We start from the raw sequence: 18,179 nt of genomic DNA on the forward strand, positions 1-18,179 counted from the left end.
GGACATCTCCGCCACTCACAGCAGGGGCAACGGACACCACTGGTGACATTTCACATATGTGATTGAGATGCTCAGCAGTGGTTTCAGGTGCATTTTGATGACTCCATGAGAACCGTTCTTGATCTGCTGAAGTAGGAGCAATAATCCTCGTGCCACTTTTTTAGTTCGTCCCAGAGCACCCTACACCGACTGGGTCGTGGCAGTGACAGCAGCAGCAGCAGTGACATCGTGGCGCGTCACTGACACGGCTAAACACACATGAGCGGAGACGCAGTGGCGGCAGCAGGCAAAGCACATCCCTCACATGAACACTAAATCAAGCTACACTCTAGCCCACAGATGTGTCAGTCAAAGACAAAGATCCTCCGTAAAGACTTAAGACTGTTGTGGCAAGCGCTGTTAGCGAGCGCCTTATGAAGGCTGACATGGCATGTGAGGTAGCCTAAGCTAAATGAGCACCAGGCACTAATTTGAGACTGAGTCGACCTAGGGGAGGCCTAGTAACGATTTAGATAATCATCACTGGTGTTGGCCATGAGTGGAAATTGAACTCGGGTCGCCGGGTTCGTAGCGCAGCACGCTAACCTTTACACTTCTGCTCACCACAGATCTGTCAGTCACAAGCATACACATTGGAAGCAATCAACATCGGGCATATAAATGGTTCTGTTTAGACAACTTCACCAGTCCATCCAACTGCTGGTGGTAAAGGTAGGTTCACACCTTCTGTTAGCCGAAAATATCACTCGTGTCCTTGAGCATGTGATTGAGTCACCAAGGTGAATGTAGGCAAGGCGAGGCAATCATCTAGAAATGACTGACAAAGGATCTACATTAACCAGCTTTTCGAACAATATTATGACTTCACTTAATACAAAACAATATTCTTAGTAACTATTATTCTTAAAAAATAACAATAACTTATTTTAATGGATGACGCGTAAACAAAGGAGGGAACATGGAAAGGGTGCAGCGATGTTGGAATGTTATTTATTTTGTATTATTTCTTATTTGGGGTGGTGGTGGTGTTGGTAGAGGTAAAGGTGTTTATAGAGTTGGCAATTGTAGGATAGGTAGCGTTGATAGGGCTGTTGTTGGAAAGAGTGATGGTGTCGGTTGGGGTGGTCGTGTTGGTAGGAGTCATTGTGTTGGTAGGATTGGTGTTGGTAGGGTTGGTGTTGGTAGGGGGAGTGGTGTTGGTAGGAATAATGGTGTTGGTATGGTTGGTGTTGGTAGGGTTGGCGTTGGTAGGGTTGGTTTTGGTAGGAGTGGTGGTGTTCGTCGGAGTAGTTGCGTTTGGTAAGGGTAGCGGTGTTGGGAGGGGTGGTGGTGTTGGTAGGTGTGCGGATTCTAAAGGTGGTGGAGTTGGTAGGAGTGGTGGAGCAGGCATTGATCCGGGCCATGAAGAGTGGTCTCTTTGCCCTCATGATCACGAGGCGGGACTCACGCTCAGCTGGGGTGATGATGTGGGAAGGAGTGGTGGTGAGGGTAGAGGAAGTGATGGTGGTCAGGGTTGGGTTAGTAGAGGAGGTAGTGTTAGTAGGTGTGTGGTTGGTAGAGGTGGTGGAGTTGGTAGGAGTGGTGGAGCAGGCATTCATCCAGCCATGAAGAGTGATCTCTTTTCCCTCATGATCATGAGGCTGGACACATGCTCAGCTGGGGTGATGTGGGTAGGGGTGGTAGTGAGGGTAGAGGAGGTAATGTTGGTAAACGTGGGATTGGTCAAAGTGGCGGAGTTGGTAGGAGCGGTGGAGTTGGTGATTGAGCTGGTAGGGGTAATTGAGCTTATTTTAGTGCGGCGGGCATTGATGCGGGCCATTATCATGAGGTGACACCACTCACACTCAGCTGGGATGATGGTGTTGGTCCGGGTGGTAGTGAAGGTGGAGAAAATGCTGTTGGTAGGGTTTGTAGGGGTGGAAGGGGTGGTGGTGTTAGTCAGGATAGTATTGGTAGAGGTGTTGGTATTTAAAAGTGTGATGGTGTTAGTCGAGATAGCGGTGTTTTTCGGGGTGGGGTTTGTCATGGTGGTGTTGGTAGGAATGGTGGTGTTGGTAGGAGTGGTGGTGTTGGTAGAAGTGGTGCTGTTGGTGGGTGCGCTGGTAAGTGTTGGTGAGCTATTCATCATGGAGCAGCCATCCAGTTGAGTCTTTAGGGATCTATGGGTCCTCTTGATTTTCATGGGGTGGCACTTGCTCCGAGCCAATTTCCTCTCATGTAGCGGCTTCGGTAAACTCGTCTGCGCTGCGATGACTTCTGTTTAAAACCGGAAACAAAATCATTATGAGAGGCAAGAGATTGCAGTCTCCTTCTTCCCCTGTTGGTCACTCCACTCAAATATGTTTTTTTCACTTGCCATCTGCCACACCACCACCATTGATTGAGCACGAGTGTTGTACCTGCCTTTCAGTGGCAAATATCGGACAACTATTTGTAATCCACCAACATGAACAATGTGTGCTTGTAATAAATGTGTGCGACTTTGTCGAGGATGTGAGTGTGATTTTTTATTGTTTGTTGTTGTAACGTTCTAACCTGCCTCTCCTGTACATCTGTGAAAAATAGCTTAATAGCTCATCGGATTCTTCCAGTATAAATATTCTGATTCTGATTTGTGTCATCTATGCATGTGAGATTATGACATTTGCCTGAGTGATCTATATCCATGATGCCTCTCTGGGTGTGGTGTCTCTGTTGTGGTGTCCTGCTGATGTTCTATGTTACAGTGACGCCAGCATACTCTCTCTCTTATTAGTGGATTCTTCAGCCAGACTCTTAGGCTGGTAATGGTGATCCCCGCGCTCTCCACGTCGTAAGTGATGGCCACCGGCCCACTGTGCAGCATCTTTATCAAGGTCGTCCACCTTGAGGGAGACGGGTATTCTCCATCTTGGGGAACCGTCATCTGTGGTGCCGCCGCAGCGGAGCCGCTCCAGCGGAGCCGTGCCCACCGCCGCGACGCCGTCACCGATGCCTCGGATTTCCCGCCACTCTCCCGGGGCTGGTGCCTTCTCAGACGTCCGCGTTTTGCCCACTGCACAGTCGTGAGGCCGCCGCAGCAGAGCCGCTCTGCCGAGGCCGTGCCCACCGCCGTGAAGCTGCCACCGGGGGATGCCGACGCCAACGCGGTGCACCCTCGCCACCCCCCCTCCCCCCGCACGAACGCACACACGCCCCACGTAGAGCCAGGAGGGGAGGTCACCCGGCCGATAGGTTTTTTTTCCAGAAGTCCCTAATGGGATCGATCTTCATGGTTTCCTGCGGCCGGGAAATTGGGCGATCTTCCCCCTGTAGCTGACATGCACTGCGGCGCCGGGACCTAATATTAAAGTTGCATGGTCACGGCAAGGGCCATCGAGCCACCGCGAGTGGAACCACACACACACAAGCACGGGTCAGTGGACTGGTAGCGGGAGAACAGAGAGCGGATGTCGGAGAGATCACTGCGGCGACATCACCCGAGTTGGGATCCGGGTATCGAAGGGTGGGAAAATCCGAGCCCCTGATTGGACGGGAGGCCAAGGGAGCGAAACGGCGAAATTCCTTTGTTGTAGGTGGGATAAAGGGAGGGGGATTCAGGTAGCAAGGCAGTTCTTCAAGATCATCGCGGTCCACGCAGGAGGGGAGTTAGCCGTTCGAGACGTCCGCGTGATGCACTTCAGCGCAGCCAGGCTCAACCCTCTACTGATCGCTTTTCTACAGCTTCCAGCGCAGCAGAGTGGAAGTACACGTGAGTAAGAGAGAGAGGTAAGTTTGGGCTATTTGATCGAGGGTAGAAAGCAGAGCGATAGGCAGAGGAAATACAGTCTAGGATCTCAAGGGGAATAGGCTGACATCCACTGACCCACACAATTACGCGTAGCTTAACGGGTTGCTTGCGGTAAATAAAATAACTGGTAGGGGAATAAACTGTTTCGTGTGCTCCTTTGGAGGGTGAAGAGGAGGGTGGAGAGTGTTTTGTGTTCGCGCGCACACGCGGCTGTTTGCGGCGAATAAAGGAGTAGAGCGTGCTTGGTGTCCGTACCTGTACGATCGTTTACAGTATTGTTCAGCACGCGCGTGCCTACACGACTATTTTTGGTGGTGCCCAGCGCTCGCGTACCTGCGCAATCGCCTACAGTAGCGGTTTGCACTCACGTGCGTGCGCGGTTTACAACGAGGTTGAGCTTTCATTTGTGACCAGGTTCCATCTGAAAAATAAGTTAGTACCTCAGTGGGCTTTGACTGGTATGATGGGGGTGTTCTTGATTTGAAGCTTTCGTGACTGCAGGAATCCATACTCTTTGGTTCTTTCGGCAAAGTCACGTAGGTATAAAATCAAATAAATCAGTCTGCCTCAGCAGCAGACCATGCTTTCCCCACCCGATGATGGACGCTTGTGTTGCACCCGAAACATCGTGATTTACTTTATTTTATACCTACGTGACTTTACCGAAAGAACCAAAGAGTATGATGGGGCTGGTTTAGTTTTATTTGTTTGTGTTTGGGTGATTTGTTAACCTTTCTTGTACTTTGCACTATTACATGTTTTTGTAGTATTTGTTGTTGTAACGTTCTTACCAGCCCCTACCGGACATCTGTGAAAAAGAGCTTTATAGCTCATCGGATTCCTCAACCATTAAAAAATATTATTGTTCTGACTCTACTGGCTAGGGGACATTGTTCTGTCCGCACCAGCGCAACTCACCAACGCCGCACAAGGACAGCTGAGTCCAGCACATGTCCCAAATGCCACGCTGCCAGTAACAAAAAACACCCTTAAAGTTGCAGTGGATAATTTTTAAGTATACTTAATTGAGCAAGGTGTTTGCTTGTTCCAAATGACATATGCGACTTTGTCTAGGATGTGTGCGTGGATGTGATATATACTTGTGTGTGTGGTGTATGCGAGTGAGATTCTTATATCTGCACGAGTGATCTGTACGCGTGATGCATCTCTGCGTGTGGTGTCTCTGCATGTGGTGTATGTCACGGTGCCACGCTGATGGCCTGTGTGAGCGTGAAGTCGGCACTCACCACTGCATTCTTCAGCCGCCACTCCGAGGCTGAGGAGGGTGATCCCCGCGCTCGCCACCTCGTAGGCGATGGCCACCGGCCCGCTGTGCAGCATCTCCATGAAGGTCGTCCACCCTGAAGGAGCTGGGTCGTCGTCTTCTCCTCCTCCTTGGGGAACCTCCATGCCATGGCTGGGAGAGGAAGCGACTCGAGGCACCCTCTCGGCTTCGTGACCTGTGAGGCGGTTGCTGATGTGGACGGCCACGGTCGCTTTGGTGAGAGGTAGAGGCTGTCCGGCCTGTGGCAGTTGGACCTCCCAGGCTCCCCTCAGCTTAACCAGCCAGTTAGGGGAGAAATTCTTCTCCTCCGTGGGCACAGACGCGAGGAACGCGGAGCTCGCCACGAGCAGCGTCACGAGGGTGCGTGAAGTACTGCGCAGCCCGTGAGCCTCCATGGTGACTGCTACGAGAGAGGCTCCAGGAGGCTTCGTGCAGAGAGGCGCTCCTCAGCAGGCAGCTTGCAGCGTGGCTCTAGCGGCACACTGGGTGGAAGCGGGTGTGACGTCACGGCCCGAGGGCGGATGTGTGTTGTGTCTCATCTGTGTGTGTCTGTATGTCTGTGTGTGTGTCTGAGTGTTTGTGTGTATGTCTGTGTATCTGTGTGTGTATCTGTGTGTTTGTGTGTGTCTGTGTGTGTGTGCGGTAGTGTAGTGATTAGCGCGCTGTGCTATGAACCTAGCGACCCGGGGTTCGATTCCTGCTCACGGCCACCAACACTGGTGTCGTGTGCCGTGCCGGTCTTCGTAGGTGCTGCTCGTTATGGCTACAAGGGGAGGCCCAGGAGTGGTTGAGGTAATCGTCAGCAGTGTTGGTGGCCGTGAGCGGGAGTCGAACTTGGAGGGCAGCGTGGCATTCACTGCAACAACACCGCCCGCGCTCCGACTGGTACACGGTCCGAACAGTGCAGAGTGCACATAATTCGCGGCGTCTCTCGCACGGTCCGGGTCTCTGTGTGGAGAGCGGGAGACGAAGGCGAGGATCACACAGGGTAGAGGGTGCACGTCGGCACTGCTTCCCACGTCACAACACGAGTCACGTCACATCACAGACTCATCCTCACCGTGAACCAACATCATCAACACAAACCCACATCTTCTTAGTTCTTTCGGTAAAGTCACGTTGAAGGGAAACAATGAAATAATAAAATATATATAAAACAATAACAATTTTCACGACGTTTCGACCATAACACAAACGGTCGTCATCAGGTGTGTCGGTTTGCATGAATTTATTTATTTTCAAATGGTGTATTTATTTATTTATAAAAAAAAACGTTAGCGCCACGTGCAGCGATTTGGCAGTTTATTTAGAAGAACTAGTCCATCTATGTTCTGAAAAGAGGAGGGGGGAGACGACAAATTTTAATGTATGCTGTCTGAAAGCCACTTTAAGCGTGAACAATCAATTAAGACCTGAAATGGTTTATCAAATCTTTCCAATGCTAAGCCAGAATCCATCTTCTCGGTTGAAATTGTCCCTGTGCTTGTATATGTGGATAGCCCTTCACTTGGAATGGAACTTTCTACAAACAAACTGAGGGCACCCCAATGGGCTCCCCCCTATCTCCGGTTATAGCTAACATTTTCATGGAGAAATTTGAGACTGACGCCATCCAGACTGCCACTGCGCCCAACATTATGGAAGAGGTACGCGGATGACACTTTTGTCATCTGACCACATGGCCGGCCTGCTCTAGACCAATTCTTCGACCACATCAATTCCATACACCCAGCCATCAGATTTACCATGGAAGTCGAAAAAGATGGCAAGCTACCTTTTTTGGATGTCCTAATTAAAAAGAGAGCTGATGGTTCAATGAGCCACTCTGTCTACAGGAAAGCTACCCATACGAATGCTTATCTGAAACCGGATTCCCATCACCATCCATCACAGAAGAATTCTCTCATCAAGACTCTGTATCATAGAGCCCAATGCATATCCGACCAGGAACACATAGGCAGTGAACTCAAGCACGTACACCAAGCTCTTAAGGCTAATGGTTACTCCGACTATACAATCTGCAAAGCTATCACTCAAACCATGAAGAAGTACCCTCTTGAGGAGCCTTTCAAAACCATCACTTTACCCTACATTGCGGGGATCACAAAAAAGATCTCCAAAATCTTGAATAAACACAAGATCCAGGTCCGTTTCAACACATTACATAAAATCCGTGATCTGGTTCCGTCTGTAAAAGATATGATTCCGGGCATACAATACCCTGATATCTACAAACTAAGTTGCCTTTGTGGTAGTAGTTACATTGGAGAAACCAAACGCCATGTCTCGGACCGCATTCGTGAACACAAAGGAGACCTTAAACACGGTAGGACCAACACCTCGGCCGTGGCAGATTATTGTTATAATTCAGTAGGCTCACATGACATTGACTTTTCCAAGACAGAGGTTCTTTGTAAGCCATCTGGCTACCATGAGAAATTCGTTCATGAGGCTATCCACATATACAAGCACAGAGACAATTTCAACCGAGAAGATGGATTCTGGCTTAGCAATCATTGGAAAGATTTGATAAACCATTTCAGGTTTTAATTGATTGTTCACGCTTACAGTGGCTTTCAGACGGCATACAATGATTGTTTCGTCTCCCCCCTCCTCTTTTCAGAACATAGATGGACTCGTACTTTTAAATAAACTGCTAAATCGCTGCGCGTGGTGCTAACGTTTTTTATAAATAAATAAATACACCGTTTAAAAATAAATACATTTATGCAAACAGACACACCTGATGACGACCGTTTGTGTTATGGTCGAAACGTCGTGAGAATTTTATTGTTTTATATATATTTTATTATTTTATTGTTTCCCTTCAACGTGACTTTACCGAAAGAACTAAGAATATGAATTACTGCAGTCACGAAAGCTTTAAATCACAAACCCACATCATTAACACGGACCCACATCATTAATAAGAAACTCACATCAACGCGAGGTTACATCTTTACCACTCACCCACAACACTGGACATCTGTGAGAAAGAGCTGTATAGCTCATCTGACTCCAGTATAAATATTCTGATTCTGACATGAACTCACATCGTCACGACTCACTCACAACACACCACCATCACTATCAGTAACACCACTAACGCCACCACTCCTCCTGCCAGTACACTACACAGACACACACGTCCTCACCACTCACATCACCACTCACCTACAGTTCCTCACTTCCTCCAGAGAGTCGCTGCTTCTGTCGTCTCGGTGCTTCTCTACCGCCACATGTGAGAAAAAAGATCGACAGAAGCAAGTGGGGGCGGGGCTCGGTGATCACGCCCTCAGTGACGCAATATCCTGTGAGCCCCTCCCCCCCAGCACCTTCCCCCCCCCTCTACGCCCCCTCCCCCACTCACACCGCCAAAGACAAAGCTCCCGCGTATTTAGCCTTAACAGAGCACTCCTAACAACAACCTCACCACTAACAACGCCACCACCAATAACAACGCCACCACCAATAACAACCCCACCACCAATAACAACCCCACTACCACTAACAACCCCACCACCACGAACACCACCACCACTACTACCACACCACCACTAATACACAGTTCTGATCCACACCTCAGCTGCTCCCACACACGCGATGCTTCTGCTGCTCTCTCTACTTCCGCTTCCGCCGGTGAACGTGGCGCCAACTTCTGAAGCGGTTCGCTGCCTGGGCCTCCTCTGGGTCGACTCAGCCTGAAGGTGAGAACCTCGCATGGTGTGGACACCTCAGCAGTGGTGGAGGAGAGACAAAGGCGGCCCACAGCCGTAGGCTTCTAAACAGCTGCTGGGCTCACGGCATCGGTTCAAGCAGAGCCCGGCTCTGCTGCTGAGGCACTGAAGGTTGAAAGCGGTCCAGAGTGGCGCTCGAGTTGAGCCATTGCTGCTGATGAGAGGCTGATGGGATCAGTCAAATATACTTTTTTATCTTTGCAAGGAAGGGTTTATTGTGAAGGAGGCGAATCGCGTGCTGGCGGAGGAGGCCTCCACTAGACGCCGCTAATTAGGGTATTTGGTCTACTCTTCCACGCTGATCTCCACGTTTTGGAGCAAGGTGGGCGTACCCACACTTTACCCCACCACATGCGGGTCGTTAGCTCACTGGACTTGCACTGCAGAGGTGCAGGTTCGATTCCATCGCCCACACACCCACCCACTCACTTGCCCACTCACCAACTCACCCACTAACCCATCTATTCACCCACCCACAGGGACATGTGGAGACACGGAGACACATGGACACACGGATACATAGAGCCTTGATAAAGTGGTTGTGTAGGTGGTGTTAGAGTATCAGCATCAATGTGGTTGTTGTGGTTATGTTGCTTGTTATGGTTGTGGTGGTTGAGGTGATGTTGGTTGTGGTGGTTTTGAATGTGGTGGCAGTGGTTATAGTTGTGGTTGTATCGCTGGTTGTAGTGGTGGTTCAGGTTTTAGTTGTGGTGTAGGTGGTTATGTTGGTTGTTATGGTGCTTTTGGTTGTGGTAATAATTGCGGTTGTGGGGGGTATATTTTTTGTGGCTATAGTTGTGTACGTGGAGGTTGGGGTTTTCATGGTTATAGTTACAGTTGTGGTTATGTTATTGTTGTTGTTATACTTGGGGTTGTGGTTATAATTGTGATTGTGGTACAAGTTGTGATGGTTATGTTATGTTTTTGTGGTTATAGTTGTGGTGAAGGTGGTTATGTTGGCTTTCATGGTTGTTGTATGTGTAGGGAGCAGTAGAGTAGCGGTTGAACGCCACGCCACGGACCCGAGAAAGTTCGATTCCCGCTCACGGCCAACACCAGTGACGATCATTTGAACCAGTCCAGGGCTTCCCCTACGTCGACTCTGCCTGAAATGAGTACCTGTTGTGGTGTGTAATAAACATCGCCACTCGGGAGACAAAGACGGTCGGGTGTAGTGCTGGCCACCCACCTGCTTGTGTTCCACACTGCGGGTCTCCATAGGTACTCGCTAACAGAACTTGCCCCAACAGTCTGTTATAGGCTATAGAATAAATCTTTGTCTTTTGTTGTTGTATGTGTGTTGAACTTCTTTCGCACCATATGTTGCCACCTGTGATAACCGGAAATGCGGTTATAGTTGTAGTGGTTATATCATGGTTGTGGTTTTAGTTGTGTCTGGTTTTAGTGCTTAGAGTTGTGGTTATAGATATGGCTATAATTGTGGTTATTGTTGTGGGTATGGTTATAATTGTAGTTGGTTTTGGTTATAGTTGTGGTTATAGTGGTTATGGTTGTTGGGTATGGTTGTGGCTGTGGTTACATTTGTGGTTACATTTGTGGTTGAATTTGTAGTTCTAGTTGTGGTTGTTGGTTTGTGGTGGTGAGGCTGGTGCAGGTGGTGGGTTGGAGGCCACGTTCCCTGCCCATGCAGTTCCAACAGCGATGGCTCCCTGTGCTATGTGGGTCACATGAACTTGTCTCCCAGCATGCCTTGAAGTCATCATTATAGGAGCCCTCGCCTCCTCTACGCACTCTCCTCCTATCTCTCCCCTCTCACCTCCACGCACTCTCCTCCTACCTCTCACCTCCTCCGCGTGTCTCCTCCTTTCTTTTTTTCCCAGGGTCTTCCTCCTCTCTCTCCCCGTGTCTCCTTCCTCTATGTCGCCGTGTCTCTCTCCTCTCCCTCCCCGCGTTTCCCTCCTATCTTTCTCCGTGTCTCTTCTCTCTCCCCGCTTTTCCCTCTCCAACCTCCTCCTGTCTCCCTCCTCTCTCTCCCCGTGTCTCCTTTCTCTCCCCGTGTCTCACTCTTCTATCTCCCCCTGTCTCCCTCTTGCTTCCCGTGTCTCACTCACTCAGCCACCCACTCAGCCACTCACTCAACCACTCACGTACTCAAGCTTTCAATCAACAACTCACTCACCCAGCCACTCACTCAGCTGCTTAGTCACTCTGCTACCCACTCACTCAACCACTCACTCATTCAGCCTCTCACTCAGCCACTCACTAACTCAGCCACTCACTCCCTCAACCACTCAATCACTCAGCCACTCTCTCATTCAATCACTCACCTAGCCACCTGCTTATTTGTTTATTTTACCAGGTAAGGCCCATAAGATATATCTCTTTTTCAGACGTAACCTGGCCACATATGATTGCCCAATTAAGTGGCATTTTACGTGTCAATTTATATCAGCAACTATAAATGTGGAGTGACAAACAGGAGCCGGGCAAAAAATCACAACGAAGGGGAGAGTGAGAGAAACATGCGAACTCCAAATATACAACAGGCATCAGGGTCAGGATTGTTGTATATATTGTCTTGAAAAATAATAAAAATGAAATGAAAAATGCAAAAGGTGTAATTTTACAAAATTAGGTAATTATGTCAATTTATGCAATTACGCTAATTAGACTCGGCTTTGTTGTCTAGGGGTATTACCAATCGTGATAGTTGTCAGTGATGTGTGGGTTCTGGGTCCATATTTGTCGTGTCACTGGGGTTTATAATAGGCTGGTAGGGTGGGTTCATAATGGCCAGGTAGGGTGGGGTTATAATGGCCAGTGAGAGTGGGGTTATAATGGCCAGGTAGGGTGGGGTAAAATGGCCTTGTCAGGGGTCCACCTCCTCCACCACCAGTTCCACCTCAACCTCCTCCACCTCCCACCTCCTCGCAGGAACCCAGACTCAACAGGTGCCATGGGTTGCCACGCTACGTGCAGGGGAGGAGCTCATCACTTGAATGTGACGAGCAGTGAGCTTATCACTTGAATGTGAGATGCAGTGCGCTCATCACTTGAGTGTGACATGCAGTGAGCTCATCACTTGAATGTGACATGCAGGGAGCTCATCACATGAATGAATGGGACATGCAGTGAGCTCATCACTTGAATGTGACACGCAGTGAGCTCAACACTTGAATGTAACATGTAGTGCACTGACCACTTGAATGTGACATGCAGTGCGCTCATCATTTGAATGTGACATGCAGTGAGTTCGCCACTTGAATGTGACATGCAGTGAGCTCACCACTTGAATGTGACTTGCAGTGAGCTCAACACTTGAATGTGACATGTAGTGCACTGACCACTTGAACGTCATGCAGTGCGCTCATCACTTGAATGTGACATGCAGGGAGCTCATCACATGAATGAATGGGACATGCAGTGAGCTCATCACTTGAATGTGACATGCAGTGAGCTCAACACTTGAATGTGACATGCAGTGAGCTCATCACTTGAAAGTGACATGCAATGAGCTCACCACTTGAAAGTGACATGCAGTGCGCTCATCACTTGAATGTGACATGCAGTGAGCTCGCCACTTGAATGTGACATGCAGTGAGCTCGCCACTTTAATGATATGCAGTGTGCTCGTTACGTGAATAAGACATGCAGTGAGCTCGCCACTTGAATGTGATATGCAGTGAGCTCATCACTTGGACGGGACATGCAGTGTACTCATCACTTGAAAGTGACATGAATTGAGCTCATCACTTGAACATGACATGCCATTTTCTATATCACACGACTATACTGACTAAATATGATGGGTATAGTCGTGTGATGTAGAAAAAAGTTTAGTTGGAGGCATATATTTTTTGTGACGTAAAATTGTAATGTATAATGACTTTTTGTTAGTAGTAGGGTAGTTGCAGTTGCTTAGCGTCAATATACTAAATTCCTCCGCTGATATGTAACCTCAGCTTATTGGAGAGTATATTGAGTATATTGATTATATTGATGTAGTTTATATTTTAGTTTTTTATCAGTTTACTACACGGTAGTCATTATATAGTGTAGTGTATACCCAGTTACTTAATGTTAACAGCTCAGATTATTGGAGAGTATATTGAGTACATTGATTATATTGATGTAGTTTATATTTATTTTTTTCACATCGGTTTATTGCATGGTAGTAGGGTATGTATAGTTCTTTAGAAACTCCCTTTTTTATTTTCCACATAATGCACTAGCTTGATACGCGGTGGTTTGGGCTGTTGCAGTTCTTTCTTATTAAAATTGTATCTCCCTTTATTATTGCCAATCCTACATGATACACTAACATAATATGACTTTGAGACCCCCCACCTGCCTACACATTCCACAAGGAGTGAATAATCCCATATCTGCATTTGTCATAAACATGCTAAATTCCTCTGTTATGTAAACTTCTTCATCAAGACGCTCTCCTCCTCCCACCCAATTTAAAATACGCTGCCAAGCTTAGCAGTGTTCGTTAGGACGCTGTCTTTCCGACAGCTCTGTTTCTTCACCTGAGGACGGCTGCTTGCGTTGTGGCCTAAACGTGAGAATTTTATTATATTATGTTTGATGTTTATTATTTTATTATTTCCCTTCTACGTGACTTTACTGAAAGAACCAATAATATGGTGCATACCTACTTTTGGTGGGACCTGCTTTCCCTAGAGCAGTGCATACTGACTGTGGTAATACCTGCTATCACTACAGCATTGCATGCTGACAGGTGGTATCCTGCTATGACTACAGCATTGCATACTAACTGTGGTGGTATCCTGCTATGACTACAGCATTGCATGCTGACTGTGGTGGTATCCTGCTATGACTACAGCATTGCATGTTGAGTGGTGGTATCCTGCTATGACTATAGCATTGTATGCTGACTGTGGTGGTATCCTGCTATGACTACAGCATTGCATACTGACTGCGGTGGTATCCTGCTATGACTTCAGCATTGCATTCTGACTGTGGTTGTATCCTGCTATGACTATAGCAGTGCATGCTGACTATGGTGATATCCTGCTATGACTACAGCATTGCATACTGACTGTGGTGGTATCCTGCTATGATTACAGCATTGCATCCTGACTGTAGTGGTATCCTGCTATGACTACAGCATTGCGATGCTAACTGTGGTGGTATCCTGCTATGACTACAGCATTGCATGCTGACTGTGGTGGTATCCTGCTATTACTACAGCATTGCATGCTGACTGTGGTCGTTTCCTGCTATGACTCAAGCATTACATGCTGACTGTGGTGGTATCCTGCTATGACTACAGCATTGTATGCTGACTGTGGTGGTATCCTGCTATGACTACAGCATTACATGCTGACTGTGGTGGTATCCTGCTATGACTACAGCATTGCATGCTGACTGTGGTGGTATCCTGCTATGACTATAGCAGTGCATGCTCACTGTGGTGGTATCCTGCTATGACTACAGCATTGCATACTGACTGCAGTGGTATCCTGCTATGACTACAGCATTGCATACTGATGGTGGTGGTATCCTGCTATGACTAGAGCATTGCATACTGACTGCGGTGGTATCCTGCTATGACTACAGCATTGCATACTGACTGCGGTGGTATCCTGCTATGACTAGAGCATTGCATACTGACTGCGGTGGTATCCTGCTATGACTACAGCATTGCATACTGACTGCGGTGGTATCCTGCTATAACTAGAGCATTGCATGCTGACTGTGGTTGTATCCTGCTATGACTATAGCAGTGCATGCTCACTGTGGTGGTATCTTGCTATGACTACAGCATTTCATGCTGACTGTGGTGGTATCCTGCTATGACTACAGCATTGCATGCTGACTGTGGTGGTATCCTGCTATGACTACAGCATTGCATACTGACTGCAGTGGTATCCTGCTATGACATCAGCATTGCATACTGACTGCGGTGGTATCCTGCTATGACTACAGCATTGCATGCTGACTGTGGTTGTATCCTGCTATGACTACAGCATTGCATGCTGACTGTGGTGGTATCCTGCTATGACTACAGCATTGCATGCTGACTGTGGTGGTATCCTGCTATGACTACAGCATTGCATGCTGACTGTGGTGGTATCCTGCTATGACTATAGCAGTGCATGCTCACTGTGGTGGTATCCTGCTATGACTACAGCATTGCATACTGACTGCAGTGGTATCCTGCTATGACTACAGCATTGCATACTGATGGTGGTGGTATCCTGCTATGACTAGAGCATTGCATACTGACTGCGGTGGTATCCTGCTATGACTACAGCATTGCATACTGACTGCGGTGGTATCCTGCTATGACTAGAGCATTGCATACTGACTGCGGTGGTATCCTGCTATGACTACAGCATTGCATACTGACTGCGGTGGTATCCTGCTATAACTAGAGCATTGCATGCTGACTGTGGTTGTATCCTGCTATGACTATAGCAGTGCATGCTCACTGTGGTGGTATCTTGCTATGACTACAGCATTTCATGCTGACTGTGGTGGTATCCTGCTATGACTACAGCATTGCATGCTGACTGTGGTGGTATCCTGCTATGACTACAGCATTGCATACTGACTGCAGTGGTATCCTGCTATGACATCAGCATTGCATACTGACTGCGGTGGTATCCTGCTATGACTACAGCATTGCATGCTGACTGTGGTTGTATCCTGCTATGACTACAGCATTGCATGCTGACTGTGGTGGTATCCTGCTATGACTACAGCATTGCATACTGACTGTGGTGGTATCCTGCTATGACTACAGCATTGCATGCTGACTGTGGTGGTATCCTGCTATGACTACAGCATTGCATACTGACTGCAGTGGTATCCTGCTATGACTTCAGCATTTCATACTGACTGCGGTGGTATCCTGCTATGACTAAAGCATTGCATGCTGACTGTGGTTGTATCCTGCTATGACTAGAGCATTGCATGCTGACTGTGGTGGTATCCTGCTATGACTACAGCATTGCATGCTGACTGTGGTGGTATCCTGCTATGACTACAGCATTGCATGCTGACTGTGGTGGTATCCTGCTATGACTACAGCATTGCATACTGACTGCAGTGGTATCCTGCTATGACTTCAGCATTGCATTCTGACTGTGGTTGTATCCTGCTATGACTATAGCAGTGCATGCTGACTATGGTGATATCCTGCTATGACTACAGCATTGCATACTGACTGTGGTGGTATCCTGCTATGATTACAGCATTGCATCCTGACTGTGGTGGTATCCTGATATGACTACAGCATTGCGATGCTAACTGTGGTGGTATCCTGCTATGACTACAGCATTGCATGCTGACTGTGGTGGTATCCTGCTATTACTACAGCATTGCATGCTGACTGTGGTCGTTTCCTGCTGATGTAGCCCAAGGGTCATAAAGAAGTGGGCGGGGCTAGTGATGTTAAAGTGAGAAATTTGCATGTTATTGTAAGATCGGAGGGCGACTTCCACGCCAAGGGTGCAGAGGTGGCTATTGTAATGTGAGAGATTAGCATGTCAATGTAAGATCGCAGAGCCGCCGCCACGACGAGGACGCGAGCGACGGTGTCTGTGTTAGTGTGAGACATTTAACCTGTTAAAGTAAAATCAGAGAGTCGAAAATAACAACTAACATCGGAAGGTAGGATGGAAACATCACGGCCAGTTATGACATAAACTGGTTAATAACGTCCTTCCAATGATTAGTCAGTCTGTACCCATTTTCTCGGTTGAAATTGTGTCTGTGTCTATATACAGTGGTACCTCGGTATACGACCGCTTTGGAATACGTCGAAATTGGTATATATCGTGTTTTACGAGAAAAAATGTCTTGGGATACGACGTCTTGCTTGGGATACGACGCGCTTGCTAGAACTTGTATGGGTCGGGATGAGTCACCGCGTACAGTACCCGCGTATGCCCCGTTCATGACTGAAACAAAGCGAGAGGGGCGGGATGGCGTGGGGGAGAGGGGAGAGAGGCGGGGGACGTGGGGGAGAGGAGCGGGGGGCATGGGGGAGATGGGCAGGGGGCGTGGCAGATAGGAGCGGGGGGCGTGGGGGAGAGGAGCGGGTGGAGAGGGGCGGGGGCGGCGTTGGGGAGAGGGGCGGGGGGCGTGGGGGGCTGCCCCCATGGAGGGTGAAGCCCCGGGTCGAGGCGCGCGCGCGCGTGCGTGGTTGAGGCATGCCACGTGACCAGCGCAGCTGGCAGCAACGCGGTCACGTTGCTTCTGTATGCATTTTAGTAATTAGTGTCTAAATTACCTTCTGGAACGAATTAACGACGTATACCGAGGTACCACTTTACCTGGATGGCTTCATGAACGAATCGTTCACAATCTGGGTGATCTAGCAGCAGAGGGTTTTAAGGAAAACCGCTTGGTTGGTTCGATTAAAGATGTCGAATCAGTGATGATATTATTTTTTTTTAACGAGGCAGTTGGTGGGATCTCCATTGATTTTTGTATAGCTACCATCATTAAGTAGGTCCTGAATTTTGTTCTTGTATGTGGTTTTGTCCATGATGTCTGTGGGATTGCCCTTGTCAGCTGAGAGAATGACGATGTGCTCTATCTTTTTGAATTGAGAAAGCTCAAAGTGCTCATCCTTACCGATGTTGCTAGTAGGTGACTTAGCGTTTTTAAGGATTGCAGCGATTTCCGATCTTGCCACGTCTGCAGTAATATGTCCCAAACCCTTAAGGTCTCCTTAGACCTGGGCAATTATATCATCAACTGGGATGTGTTTAGGGGTGACTGCAAAATTCAACCCTTTGGCTAGAACCGATTTTAGGCTGTCGGAAATTGGACTGTTACTCTGAATGATAACAATCGTGTCAACCTCGAACTTTGTTGTAGCTGATGTTTTCACGGAAAAATTTGTGACAGATGCCATACAGGCATGCACTGTATGTCCGTCCTTGTGGAAGAGGTACGCAGATGACATGTTCGTCATCTGGCCATGTGACCGACCAGCTCTGAACCAGTTCCTCAACCAATTCCATACACCCAGCCATCAAATTCACCATGGAGGTGGAAAAGGATGGCAAGTTACCATTCTTGGATGTTTTAATCGAAAAGAGACCAGATGGCTCAATGGGAGACTGTCTACAGGAAAGCCACCCATATGGATGCCTACCTAAAACCTGACTCCCACCACCATCCATCCCAGAAGAATTCCCTCATCAAAACTCTACACCATAGAGCTCGATGTATTTCCGACCATCATCTCCTAGCCAGTGAACTGGAACACGTACACCAAGCTCTCAAGATGAATGGATATTCAGACTACACAATGCTTAAAGCTATCACCCCAACCGCTGAGAAAGAACCATCTGAGGACCCAATCAATACCGTCACCTTGCCATACATAGCAGGGGTCACCAAAAATATTTCCAAAATCATTCATAATCTGCGAAGGATGTGA

At 48.1% G+C, this 18,179-nt stretch overlaps 1 protein-coding gene across 3 annotated transcripts; it reads right to left on the reverse strand.

The window, feature by feature from the left end:
* Positions 1-1,593: 1,593 nt before the first annotated feature.
* Positions 1,594-9,402, reverse strand: LOC142923004 (uncharacterized). Of its 3 annotated transcripts, none has more exons than XM_076063937.1 (4): positions 8,636-9,402; positions 8,229-8,278; positions 5,017-6,002; positions 1,594-2,256 (listed from the first exon to the last, which is right to left on the reverse strand). In XM_076063937.1, exons 3-4 carry the CDS (start codon positions 5,447-5,449, stop codon positions 1,595-1,597), a joined length of 1,095 nt encoding a protein of 364 aa, XP_075920052.1. In that variant the 5' UTR covers positions 5,450-6,002; positions 8,229-8,278; positions 8,636-9,402; the 3' UTR covers position 1,594. The 3 variants fall into 3 exon arrangements, with proteins under 3 accessions (XP_075920052.1, XP_075920051.1, XP_075920050.1); XM_076063936.1 differs by having other exon boundaries at positions 8,229-8,283; XM_076063935.1 differs by lacking the exon at positions 8,636-9,402 and having other exon boundaries at positions 8,229-8,394.
* Positions 9,403-18,179: the final 8,777 nt, after the last annotated feature.

Source organism: Petromyzon marinus, unplaced genomic scaffold, assembly GCF_048934315.1.
Source record: "Petromyzon marinus isolate PM22_M1 ecotype Great Lakes invasive population unplaced genomic scaffold, UKy_Petmar_22M1.pri1.0 PM_Scaffold_240, whole genome shotgun sequence".
NCBI classification, from domain to species: domain Eukaryota; kingdom Metazoa; phylum Chordata; class Hyperoartia; order Petromyzontiformes; family Petromyzontidae; genus Petromyzon; species Petromyzon marinus.

Coding starts and splice junctions, on each gene's coding strand:
- LOC142923004 (XM_076063937.1), bottom strand. CDS start 5,449: ATGGAGGCTCACGGGCTGCGCAGTACTTCACGCACCCTCGTGACGCTG. Junction 2,257..5,016: donor GGCGGCTGAAGAATGCAGTG/GTGAGTGCCGAC, acceptor GGTTTTAAACAG/AAGTCATCGCAGCGCAGACG.